This window comes from Marmota monax, unplaced genomic scaffold, assembly GCF_021218885.2.
Source record: "Marmota monax isolate L192 unplaced genomic scaffold, Marmota_monax_Labrador192_F-V1.1 WCK01_AAM20220418_F8-fsc00005, whole genome shotgun sequence".
Lineage (NCBI taxonomy): Eukaryota > Metazoa > Chordata > Mammalia > Rodentia > Sciuridae > Marmota > Marmota monax.
In genome coordinates, this window is record NW_026692254.1 from 14,763,224 (window position 1) to 14,776,450 (window position 13,227).

Sequence of the window (13,227 nt, forward strand, 5' to 3'; positions counted from 1 at the left end):
TTAGACCCTAAGGTAGAAACTTTAAGATGAAGTAACTCAAGTTTTGCTCAACCTTTGCCCTCAAACAGATCTTTGCTTCCCCCTGCTTCTTTTGGATTCAGACCAATGCAACAAGTCATGGTCATAAATTATATCTTTTCTTTCATTCAACGTCCTAAAGGAGGCTTCAAGAAGTTTCCTGTAGTAATAATTATTTTGATAATTTTTAAACATGTCCTCAGTTTTCTTTTGCCAACCCTTTATATCTGCATTAATAAATAAACTTAAATGCTCAAGAGCAAAGAAAACAAGGAACCTTGTATTGAGCCCTTTTGGTGAGGAGTGAACTTCATGGAACTGGAAGGGAGGCCAAACAGTAAAGCAAGTAACTGCTTTAAAGTCTTTTTTTTTTTTTCAGGAAGTTTAGGAAAAACTGTGGGTACAAATGTGTTAGAAGACCCTTGCAAGTGAGGCATGTTAGAAATGTTCATATCCTCTAGCTTTTGGAATCAAAAGCCTGGTCAAGATCAATGGCTCATGTTCTAGACATCTCTGCAGTGCTTTGGGCATCCCCTAATATTAGCTTGCCTACAGAATGTGTGTAATGAGTTTGTGGACATCAAAATATCATGGAGCTGCAGGCTAGAGAAATATATTGTTCTCAATCCCAGATGAGCACAGAAAGGTTGGGGAACAAAAGTGCTCCATGAGTTTGAAAGTACAAGTGAGTTAAGGCTCTCCATTCATCAGCTAGTCTCCATGTGCATCACCATGCCTGGGGCACCTCCTGCTCAGTTTTGAGCATAAGGATGTGGCAGTGAGCAGAACAGATATCATTTTTGATCCCAGGAGCTCTGGTGAAGACTGTGAGGTAATTAAAGAGAAAGGAATACATGAACTGTGGAGAATGCTCAAATGATGTAGAACAAGGGATGTGTTGGAGACAGTGGGTTTAGAGAGCGTGGCTAGGAAAGACCTTCAAAGGCCATGTGAAGAGACCTACAGCAGCAATGCAGAGGCCCAGAGCTAGAGAGTGAGCTTGGCCACGGTGACTGGGTGGCAATGGCCTGGTGATGAGATGGCAGATGGCAGACCATCTAGAGGTTGGGAGGGGAAGGAATTTCCTTGGATTTCATGCCAATTGCAAGGGAAAGGTATTGAAGGGTTCCATGAAGAGGACTGATAGGATCCCATTTACCCATGGGGGACACACACACAGACAGCATCATCTGGCTGCCAGACAGAGAAGAGAGAGGGAGACTAATCATACAAGAAAGAGATGGTGGTAGGTTGGACAGGGTGGATGGCGTGAGAAAGAAGATAGACCCGGACACATTTTGGGAGACCCAACAAGATTTGGCAACAGACTGGATTTAGGGAAGAGGGAATAGGATGAGGATAACTTCTAAGTTTTGATTTAAGAAATGGTGTTGGCGGTGGGGACATTCCCAGAAATGTGAAAGCTCAGGGAAAAGAAGTCTGGCTGACTCTAAAACCTTCTTTAGGGACAAACTAAGTGTTGGTATGTAATTAACTTATTTTTTTCCTTTTAAAACCTTAGTAAAGATAATAAAAACCAAACCCTAAAAGGCATTGTGTAGGTTTTCCAAAATCCCTTTAGTGCCCAGATACCTTGCTACCCTGTAAGTGACAAACTTAAAAATAGTGGATTTGGTGATAGGATTGCTAAGAATATAACTGTATGTCCCTGTTTCTCTACTTCTTCAACTGTTGCAGGGAGATGTATTTGTAAGATAAAAATTTCGTGGTCTCAAACTATAAACGGCCATATTGAGATGCCCATAGGGGTCCCCAAATTCTCCATCACAGTTTTTCCACCGACCTCCAGCCTTCCCCTGGGTCCCTACCAAGGAAGGTCACCTGCTGAGGCAAGAGCCATGGCAGATTTTATTTGGACCAAAGGTGTTACTCCTGGGCAAGGGGCTCTCTCTCCGCAGACCTGAGCAGGGGAAAGACGCCCTCAGCCATCGTAACACCAGACTACTGGCCCAAAGAGAGACTTTCCTTCCCAACACACATTCGTCTGCACTCTTCCCCATGCTCCATGCTCGCTCTGAGGTCTCCCCAAGTTAAAGAATGGTTTTCTCCAAAGGCCGAAGAAAACCTGCTGACGCCCTGATGTTTCCTACTTTTGTCTCTTGCATTGCCTCCCTCCCACCCGCGCCGCGCGGAGGTGCGGGGTTCCCTGCCTGGGCCCCCACACACTCCCTAACCTGCCCGCTGGTTGGGGTCCGGGCGCGGCCAGAGGAAGCAGGGCTGTGAGGCGGGGGTCGCCCCGCGCTCTCCACGCCCCTCGAGCTGTGGTCCTTGCCCCCTGGGTAAAGGCTACCCATGCCCAAGCACGCGGCCGCCTCGGGCACGGGCCTGGGTCACAGGGCACGCGGACGGGTGGGCAGGCGGAGGCCAGGGCTGCACGCGGATTCTGGGCGCGGGCCGGGTCGGTGGGGGCGCAGGGTTCCCGGGCCCGCTGCAGGAGGCGGCCAGGCCCCCACCCCGGCAGGGTGCGGGTCGGAGGAGCACTTACCTGCGGCGGCGGGGTAGGGGCACGGACGCTATGGGACTGCGAGGCCGGACCGGGAGGTTGGACACCAGCGGGCGGGGGCCTGGCGGTTCCACCGCCCTCTGCCCACCACGACTCGGGCCGAGCGCGCCGGGGCCGGGCCCAGACGCACTTCCTCAATCCTGCGGCCTGCGGGCGGGCGGGGAGGGCGGGAAGCGGGCGGCGCAAGAGTTCGCAGGGCAAGGCCGCGGCACCCGAGGGTCGAGGGTCGGCAGCTGATGACCTTCTCCAGAATGGGCAAGAGGAGTCCCCTCAATGGCCCGCCGCGCTTTTCCTAGCTGTAAGGAGTAGGTGATCAAGTTCACTGCTTGCCCCTGGAAGACGCCAGGACCCTAGGGCTTTGCAGAGCTAGGTGGGTTTGGTTTCCCGCTCTCTCCCCTGGGGTCAGGCACAGTTATAAGATTTGCCGGTTTTTTTGCTCAGTACAACTTTCACACTGCACTCTAGGAGCAGCAAAATTGGCAGGTTAATTCAAACTTGTATGTTGGCCATCTGTTCTGGTTGTAAATATTAAAAAGACAGTGAATATTCATTTCTGTGGATCCGTAAGAGAACAATATAGAAGTATTTTTAAAACGTTAATATTTTGTAAAGTGCTCTTCTTTTGCTAATTTAATTACAGGTGTATATGCGAAGATGTAGCTGTTTGGTGAATCTTTTAATTTTTAAATTTAGTTTTATTTATTTTTTTGAGTGAGGGTTCTCACTGTTGGCCAGACTGGTCTTGAATTTGTGAGCTCAAGTCATCCTCCTGCTTCCACCTCTCAAGTAGCTGGAGTAAAAGTGTGAGCCACCACACTTGATTGGTGAATCATTTTAATGATCTGCCTGGGGCGGGTGGTAGAGGCAAATAAAACATGGTGGAATGTTGGCAATTCACCAGGATTGGACCTGTCATAAGGGTATTCATCAAGTTGTTGAGGCATATAACCAAAAGCAAACCTAAACATTGAAGCCCATGTTGCAGGTAGGATTCAGATTCAACTTCACCTGTCTGTCCATCCAGAAAAGAATTCTGCTCAGAAAAAAGCAGAGGGTTCTACAACCTGGCAGGACCAGTACCTTAGACTATTATGTAATGTCTCTCCTCAAATATTCCCAGGACTTTGCACAAACCACAGAGACAAATTGCAAAACCCTCACTGCCATTTCACAGAATCCGGGTCCCAGTACGACCTCAAGGACACCCCAGGGTGCGGTTACTTGGTGTCACTCCTAGATTTGGAGTCTAGTTGGCAAGGGGACCACCTGGCAGCTCTGCTCCCAAGAAGCTTCCTCTCAAGGCTGTCCAGTAACAAAACGCCCTTCCAAAAGAGTGGGCACAATTTTGCAATCCCGTTCTCACCACTGAGGTCCTCTTACCAGTTTGCAAGAGAAGCAGTATGATTGCTACGAAAAGTCCCTAGTAATTTGCCGGGCGGGGCAGCCACAGTGTTGCGTGAGCCCCCCGACCGCCTAGTGGCGCCTCCAGGGCGCACCGCATCGCCATCTACCGCCACCGGGAGGAAGTGCACGTCCAGGGCCTGGGCTGACACTAGGGGGTGTGTGGCCAATGCTGATAGGGACAACTTAACTTCCCTTTTAAAAGAGTTTGGGACTAGGCTAGTAACTGTGCCTAGTGTAGAAAAACATTTGGTATATTCGACAGGAAGATGACCTGTTTGGAGTTAAATGACCAGTATTTAACTCTATCCATTAGGCATGCAATGTAACTAGTTTGTACAGGAAATTTGGTACCAGGCAGTTAATTTCTTTCACTTTTTGTCATTTGCTGACCCATGGACTTCTTCCTTTTGCTGAAATCCCACCCAGAGTTTCAGCATCTTCTAGTTGGAATGACCCCTTTTACATCAGCTGGAAGCCACCTACTTCCCTGAACTAACAATCTGCCTTTTGAAGGTACAGTAACTACCTGTTCTTTCTGTGTCTTCTAGCTATCTTTCTTCAATTGGATGCTCAGCTTCCTCAGACATTCCTATTGAACAATTTTAAAACACCCCTTATTATCTTGAGGCACTCCACATGGCTTGGGGCAAGGGACAAAGACTTTAGAAAGTCTCCATCCACTAACAGGAGAACCTATGGCACTCCAAAGTGTCCACTTTAAGAGAATATACTCACGCTCACTGGCACACAAGCACACATGTATAACACATGTGTGGTACACATGCTCATGCACACACACTCTACATCCTGTTGTCCCTAGAATGGTTCCCTTCAGGAAGACGTATACCAGAAAACTGAATGAAGGGGAACGTCATTTTTTATAATTTTCTGCTTTCACTTGGATTGAGAAATGAGATGTTGCTAAATACATAGATAAATGCACACTGAGAGACATTTGATCCAACCTCCTTTAAAGTGTTTCTCAAAGGAATGGTGCTTTGCAACTATGTGCTCAGTGACCTGGGCTCTAAACACTAAATGTACGGGTTGAGCTTGGTGGTCCTACCCAAGTACAATGATCCAATCTCAGTGTTAGCTCACAATTTGGTAATTGAGGCTTCTTGGTTAGAAGTCTTAGGAACTTTGCTAAATTAATCCCAAACACCTAGGTCATTACAGAGAAAAGTGACAAAGCAGACACTCGTGTTCATGTTGGAGATGCAACGTTTTCCACCAATCCCCATTTTCTACACTCACACCATCATCACTTTGTGAGACTCTAAGAGACTCAGGCAGGTTAGATGATGCCTTAAACTTAGTCAACCAAGACATAGAACCTCTGAGGCTTAGCTCCCTGTCTGGTCAATCCCAAGAGCCATAGAAAGGGGTTTTACACTCAGGTAAACATTGGACCTGATCAATTGAGGAATGTAATTTTATTCATGTCATTGATCCTGTTTTATTACAAGCCATATGGTACAGGAGTTCTCAGACAGGCTTACCACAGAATTAAAATGAGTTTGGTCCATCAATTAAAAAAAAGATAACATTTCTCAAATATCCGATTTTATTTTATCATTGTTGAACACAATCTGAAGTTAGGATCAGAATTCCCAGTCTGATAGACTTATAAGCCATACCATAGGGGTAAACATTAAAAGAAGTGAATTCTAATATTATATAGATTTCCATTTCTAAATACAGTATATTACAGAAGGTTAAATACACCACCTCTGTGCACTTACAGCTATAAAAAGATACATTAACTATATCAATTATAAATAAGGTAGCATTTCATATTAAAGGCATTATTATACAATGAAAGGATAGGAACCCTCTAATGTACTACTAAGAAGGTTAGTGTCTATAGTTACTGGAGATACTGCAAATTCAGTGTACGAAGTCAAATCCTGATTTAACAAGTTATTGGTAGTACAAGTGAGGAGTGTTAACTGCTGGAGAAGAGAAGGTGAATTGCATATTGCATTTCTCTGACAAGGATGACAACCCTAATTCAGACATGATTGTCTTTATACACACTGGTTCTGACAGAGTTTCATTTTACAATTGCCCACTCCAACTTAATCCTCAAACATAAGCACCATTTTTTCTCCAATGAGAAAAGTACTAGTTAGTAACAAGAAAAGTACCCAAAAAACACAACTTAAGTTTGGTTTGGTTTTTAAAGCTATGTGGGAATGCTTTCAGTTTTCCAAGTTAAAACATAGAATTGCACATCATTTGGATACACAAAGGAAGAAATTGAAAATTTTGTGACCTGTTAGTGAACTTCTCAGGTCACTTGGATGAAGACCCAGTTCTTCTATGGAATCCAAGTGTTATTTGTTAATGATCAGAAATTAATACCAAAATAGGACTTTCGAAAAACAGGGCTGTATTCTAACAGCAGTCTTTCCAGTTGTGTACATTTTTACTAACCTAAAATAGGTAATGGAACTAGAGAAAAGGAAAAGTGTATTCACTTATCAGAAACCATTACTGAATGTGGTGTCAATGCATAATTTGTAAAAGGGAGTCATTGTCAAACTTGGGACGTAATTATCTTAGGATTTGCTATGTTGTTGTGGTAACAGAAATTGGGATCCTCAGCAGCAAAGGTGACACTAACATTGTTTTTAGCCAAGAAAGTGCCTTGGTTAAAGTAGCCTATCACATAGTTTTAGAGTAAGCTCCTTGGGATGTTGATATGGTCATATTCCTAAAGCAGTATTGATTTCAAGGTGAATCCCATGGTCAATGTCAATATGCAGTCCTCCAAGACCCATACCTGTGCATGCCCAAGGCCTCTGGCACCCTTCCATGGTATGTGCTTCCTAAAAGCTCCCCACATCAGATCCTCAAAATTTTCCTTTATAACTTAGTGCTAATCCTTCCCTTCTGTATGATCTCTCCCCTTCCTCAGAATGGGGGGTGGGTATTGTCCTGTGCAAAGGCAACCCTGAGAAGACCACAGGTGTGGGACCCTGCTTGCAGAACATGCAGGGAGCTCTTTCCCAATTCCTACTGGAGTCAGATTCAGCAAAGCATTCTGAAGCAACTGCTGGATACTTCGAGTCCTGTTTCTTGTTAGCGGAGCCCTGAGTGTCTTCACTATCTCTCACATCTGGCCTAAAGGCAAAATTAGAAATGGCCAACAGCTCCCTCCCCAGACAGGACTGAATTTCACACACGACATCTGGGCATCCACATTGTTAGGTCAATAAAATGTGAGTGTGAGAGGAGAGGAAAAAGCATTCATTCAATCTCCCGTAGATTGAAAGCGTCCAGAAGAAAGTGTCCCGGGAAGGTCAAGCATTGTACTTTTTTCCTTTGTTGAGTTTGATGTGCCACATTCAGCTGTCCAGAGTTTGAGGAAGGAGCCCTTCTTTCCTTCAAGGGTTCTTGTCATCAAGTTTGATGGTGACAGTTTTCACTTCTGTATATTCAGCCAGGGCATATTCACCTCTGTGATGACCGAAGAGAAGAAAAGTCAAACTGAGAATGTCCATTCACAGTTCTGTGGAAACTGTTCTAATGCCTGATTACTCTACTGGGCAGTTTTGGGTTGAGGGTTCTACAAAAGTTTGAGATGGGAGGAAAACTCTGAAACCTGAAGAAAGTAATAGCTAGGATGATGATGAGTTTAAGTAACTGGAAATATGTTTAAATATAAAGGTTTTTGTATGTGATATTTTTGAAATAGAAGAATTAAAGGTTCACCTTCAAAAAAATGAAGGGAATTAAAACAAAAAACACGAGGGGAATTCTCTTGTTCAGGGAATTAAGAATCAAAGAACAGGGCTTGGGTAGGTGAATAAAGAGAAGTCAGGGATCAGAAAGGACAGGGATGGCTCATGCCTGTAATCCCAGCAGCTCAGGAAGGAGGCTGAGGTAGGAGGATGTGAGACCAAAGCCATCCTCAGCAACTTAGCAAGATCTTGTCTCTAAATAAAGTATATATGAAAGGGCTGGGAATGTAGCTCAGTGGTTAAGCATTCCTGGGTTCAATTCCTGGTATCAAAAAAGAAAGAAAGAAATGACAATGGATTTATAAGTTTTAGGTGGTGATATGGAGCTGCATGAAGAGACAGAAAAGAATGAAGTCTAAGGCTACTGGCAGACGATATGGCCAGGGAATCACAGGGACAGAACACTGGGAGGGCACAGCTGGGGACCAGCGTAAGAGGAACGATGCCACCTGGTGGGGTGAGGGGCAGATGCTAGCACAGACTGGACACACAGCCTTTGAGATGGCGCCCTTGATGCAGTTCCTTTCTTTAAGTCATACAGGAGTCAGGCGCCCCTTCCCAGCACATGGGCCAGACTTGTGGCAACTCCCCTTCCCAGAACCAAGAAGCAGCTTTGGCTGGGTTTAAATTCCTCTATAGCACCCGCTCTGCTGTTAAGTAAAGAAAAGTTGTGTGCGTATTTAGGAAAAGAGGTAGAAGTCAAAGTGGTCCCTGGAGGCTCTGTACTAGAAAGACCTGAGATAGTCTCATCCCATCCTTGAGACCGGAAGTCCTCAGAGTGTGGTCCCCAGGCCAGTGCTGTATCTTGGAACTTGCTAGAAATGCCTATGCTTAGGCCTTATTGAATCCTGCTGTGGCCAGTAGAAGAAAGGCCCTCCCCAAAGGGTCCATGTCTCACTGCCCTAAACCTGAAAAGACTTAGGTTACATGGCAAAGGGGAATTAATATTGTTGATGGAATTCAAGTGACTAATCAGTTGATTTTAAAATAACCTGGATCATCTGGGTGGGTCATATGATCCTTAAAAGTGGAAGAAGAAGGCAGATAAAGAGAGAGTAAAATGAGACACAGGTGCAGAGAGATGCCACAGTGCTGGCTTTGAAGGTGAAGGAAGGGCCATCAGCCAAGGAGGAAGGACAGCCTCTAGGAGCTAGACAGGGCATGGATACACACTCCCCCAATGGCGTCTAGAGGGAAATGCAGCCTACTGACACCTTTATCTCAGCTCAGAGAGACCTGTGTCAGAGTTTTATCCTACAGAACTGTAAGATAATACATTTGTGTTGTTTAAATTACTAATTTTATGTAAATTGTTACAGCAATAATAGAAAATGAATATACCTATTGAATTAGAAATTCCAAGGATGTGGCCCAGAAGTCTGTTTTAACCAGCCCCCAGTGGATTCTGATGCATGCTCAAGTTTGAGAACCACTAGCTTAGAACTATGAAGGTCAGTCAAGTGCTTTGTCCCTCTTGAGCCTCAGATTCATTATCTGAGAAGTGGGAATACTATAACCTCCTTGCAGTTATAACAATTAGAAACAATTCATGTGCTAGATAAAATGTGAATGGTGGAAAGTAATATTGTTATTTTATTAATAATGTGTCACTGAGATTTTTACTTAGTTTCTTAAATGTTCTTTCATCATCAAGAACCCATGATAATGAGTGAATTATTTCATAATATTTTTCTAAACACACAAACAGAATGCTAAATTCAACTTCTGTAACACTGATACTCCACTTAAAAAGTCCCTAAAAGTAGATGGAAAACTAATATGTATATATGATGTGTATAAATTATATAATATTCATTATATAATTTATAAACCTGTGTGGGAATAGGTCCTGTTTTCCTCAACATATAAAAAGTTCTTACAAACCAATTGGGAAAACAAAAATGACCAAACAGAAAAATCCAAAAGGACATAGTTTGCAAACCAGAAATGCAAATTCTGAAAAGTGTGAAAAGGATACTCAACCTCTCACAATTAAAGAAATGCACACCAAAACAGTGGTGAGCCTATTTGTCACGTGGCAGAGCAGTCAATTTTTAGAAACTTATTCTGAAAACAATCTTCTACAAGTGCATAAAGATTCACACACAAGGAAACATAGGCATGGTTTGTAATAGCAATACACCTTGGAAATAACACAAAAGTCCATTGCAGGAGACCATCACCAAGAAGAATGGAAAGATAACCAAGAACCATTCTGAAGAGCAAAGAGTAGTTTGCTCTCATTTCATCTAAGACCAGAAAAGACTTGATTGCTTTCATAGAAAACCTACAATACGAGCACAAAATGTTGCATTGTAAAAATTCAAGGTTGTTAATGACTTGTCAGATTTCTAAATAAAAGTAAAGAAAGTGATGAAATCCTATTGTATTAGTATATAACTAATAAATAATACAGAATTAAAATCATTCTTGTAGGAATAAGTACATTGATACCCCCCTTTTTTTTTCTGTTTCTGTAGTTGTTCTAGTTCAAGTTCTTGCTGCTCTTATCAACCCATTGTGGCTCATCCACCTGGGCAATCAACGTCACTCATGAGCCCAGACTTTCTCCCAATAAACCTCACCAGAGCACCAGGGGGAAGGGACTGGTGACTGTGTTGTTCACTGTCACATGTTCTGAACTTAATGTCATACCTGAGCATCAGAAATGCTCAATAAACACTTGCAAAGTGAATGAATAAGTGAACAAAATGAACGAATGACCAGCAGTTACCTCGAACAAATGAGGTTGAGGATCAGGGGAAGAAGAATTTGATCTTCCCCATGTCTTACTATGTGGAGTTTTTATTACTGTCTCAATTGTATTACAAAGCAAAACACAGAACTTAGAGGGGGAAAAAAGAAAACAGTGACAAGGAAGGAAAAAAACACAGCAGGCTCCATCCCAAGACTGGACTAGAAACAGATCCCGGAGGGGCTCATTGGTGGGCAGCCAGTAACCAGCCCAGCTCAGGCGGCCAGGTTTGGGGAAAACCGTGGAATTTACCGCATGGTGCTCCAGAATGAAAATAAAGGGGGAACTTCTTGCAACATGAAGACATTAATTAGAGATGATTAAAAATAGAAATAAGTTTTGAAGGCAGTTTCCAGGCTCCTTGTAAATATTTTAAAAATATTTTATCAAAAATCTTGGGAAAATATATGTCAAGTATCCAAAAAACAGACATTCAAAAAAATTTCAACTGCAGCTAACCAGAGGGACAGGGCATGGGGGTGCTGGGGGTAAGGACACCATCGGAGTGGTGGGAAGGGAGATGAGGAAACGTGCAGGGAATCAGTTTGGGACATACAAACTAGGCATCAGGTGACCCCATGTGCCTTCCTATAGCTTCTACAAATAAGGACAGTTGCTTTGGGGATTGGAGTTCTTGCTGCCACATCTGGCCTCTGAGGGGATCCGAGTTCCCTAGCCCTCATGACCTGACTGGGTGAAGACAGAAGGTCAGAGGAGGCAAATGACCACATGAGCCCTGCTGGCTTCACTCCAGGTGGCTTCCAGAGGTGACCCTTGCCCAGCAAGGCTCTCTACTGTGGGGGGTCCAGGGACCAAGCTGCCAGCATTTATTCCTTGCTCTGCTACTCACTAGCTCTCTGGGCCATTTGCTCATCTGAAAGCAGTTGTACCCCCTCACAGATTGTCACAGGACATGAACTAACATGCAGGGCTTTCACAGAGCCTCCTAGAGTCTGCTCAGCAAATGCCGGTTGCGATCAGCACTATGGAGGATCCTGGAGGGAACCCAGGTGACCTCAGTCTGAGCCTCCTGTCTCAGGTGGGCAGGCAGTTTTAAGAGTTTATTATGAAATAGAGGCTCAGAGAATGCAAAGAGACACCAGCCGGCCACCAGGGGGAGGAAAGAGGCTGCTGCAAAAGGACTTCATGATCAAGAATTTACTAAAGTTCCTTGAAGGGGAAACCAGTTATAGAAATAAAGAGGATGCTCTCCACTCAGACACGCAGATGACTCTGGGGCATTTGCCATCAGTTAGATTAGAAAGAAGGACTGATATGATACGAGGTCCCTGATTCCATGCAGACTGGTCAAGAGCAATTGCTCAGGGGTGGAAGCCAGCTCTGTTCCTTTATAACAGTATCTTTAAAACAGTTCCTTTCTAACACTATCTTCAAGTATCTACAAGTAGAGCCCTTAAAGGCCCCACCAAGACCCAAGTTACGGGGAAGCGTTTGAGTGTGTTCCCACTAGAAGATGTGCAAATAAGTACAAGGTAATGCATTTGTATATAAATGACCCAAACTGTTTAAATAAAAGGAAGAACTCAAGCTCTTAGAAATGTCCCAGGAACAGCCCTGGGGTGTTGTCACAGATGGTTCCCTAGGAACATTGAGCCTACAAGATGTTTGTCCACAAGGCTAATACAATCCTGAGCAGCACCAAAAAGGAGATGGGGAAAGCAGCCAGAGCCAGCTAGAAACCACAGCGTCTCCACCCCTGGGGGCACTCCATCCAGCTCTGGACCTGGGCCAGATGCAAGAAGGCCTGTCCATGAATCTCAACCTACAGAGCTCATTTTCCCAGCAGGCCAGAAAGAAAGGAGATGTTGGAGGGGTAGGTGGTGGGTTGGAACACACTGATGGGATCTGGAGGCCCAGCAGGACTCCCAAAGTAGTATCAAGAAGGAACTAGATTGACCCATGGTGTGTCTCTTGGGGCCTCTGCTGGGCTCACAAGATTCCAAGCCTGACTTGGGTTTGAATCTATCTTCCTTGCAGAAAGTGGAGATTGTGCATAATGACAGCCTATGCTTGGCAAAAGTGCGCTTTTTCAGAGCTCTGTGGCCTCCTCTGGCAAGCCTAGATCAAGGATTTAGGGAACATGCCCTGTAGGATGAGGGCTGGCAGGAAAGCTGAGGCTGGAGGTTGGTCTTGTGGCCTGGGGGAAGTCAGGTTAAGGATGAGGGTGGGGAATGGACTGCCAGCCTTCGTGACAGGGCTGCCCCAGACAGAGCGGGTTAGGGGATCAGGTGAGAGCTCAAGTTGCTGCACTGCAATTCTAGTGTATCTTTCATTCTTAGGTGGGCAGGTTTAGGGTGCCAGAAACACTTACAGTTCTCTGCCATTCCCCGACATTTTGAAGCCACCAAATGGAGCCTGTGCATAGAGTGCATTGTAGCAGTTGATCCTAGATAAAGGATGAAAAGATACTGAGAGTTACCTGGAGAAGACCCCACCTGCACCTTGGGTGCTCCAGTAATTAGACACTTAGTTGCCTAACACATGGCCTTTGGCAAAATTCCAATATTAAAACACAGTGAGTTCTTAACTTCTGCCTTCTTCTTTCCACCAGAAGCTAAAATTTGAATATAGTTCAGCCCAGAGCTTTTCATTGGAATAGGAATCAAATGAAAAGACAAGCACAAAGAAGGAAAATATTATGGCCTAAGGGAATAAGAATTAGCTTTGAAAGAACACAGACCTGACTCCAAGTTCTGCTTCCTGAACTACGAGACTCTAAGCTTGTTACTCAAACTTGCTAAGCCTCAATCCATTCA

At 44.4% G+C, this 13,227-nt stretch overlaps 2 protein-coding genes across 2 annotated transcripts in view; both read right to left on the reverse strand.

Annotated features, from left to right (window-relative positions):
- The window catches only part of Lrrk1 (leucine rich repeat kinase 1), a 162,207-nt gene extending 159,526 nt beyond the window's left edge, over positions 1-2,681 (reverse strand). The window contains exon 1 of the mRNA XM_046435941.2: positions 2,525-2,681. The gene's annotated coding sequence lies outside the window, so the exon portion shown is untranslated. The remainder of the gene's footprint in view (positions 1-2,524) is intronic.
- Positions 2,682-5,363: 2,682 nt separating this feature from the next.
- The window catches only part of Aldh1a3 (aldehyde dehydrogenase 1 family member A3), a 36,165-nt gene continuing 28,301 nt past the window's right edge, over positions 5,364-13,227 (reverse strand). Inside the window, exons 12-13 of the mRNA XM_046435974.2 lie at positions 12,783-12,857; positions 5,364-7,411 (exon numbers count right to left, since the gene is read on the reverse strand). Of these exons, the coding sequence (XP_046291930.1) occupies positions 7,339-7,411; positions 12,783-12,857 (148 nt within the window). The 3' untranslated portion in view covers positions 5,364-7,338. The remainder of the gene's footprint in view (positions 7,412-12,782; positions 12,858-13,227) is intronic.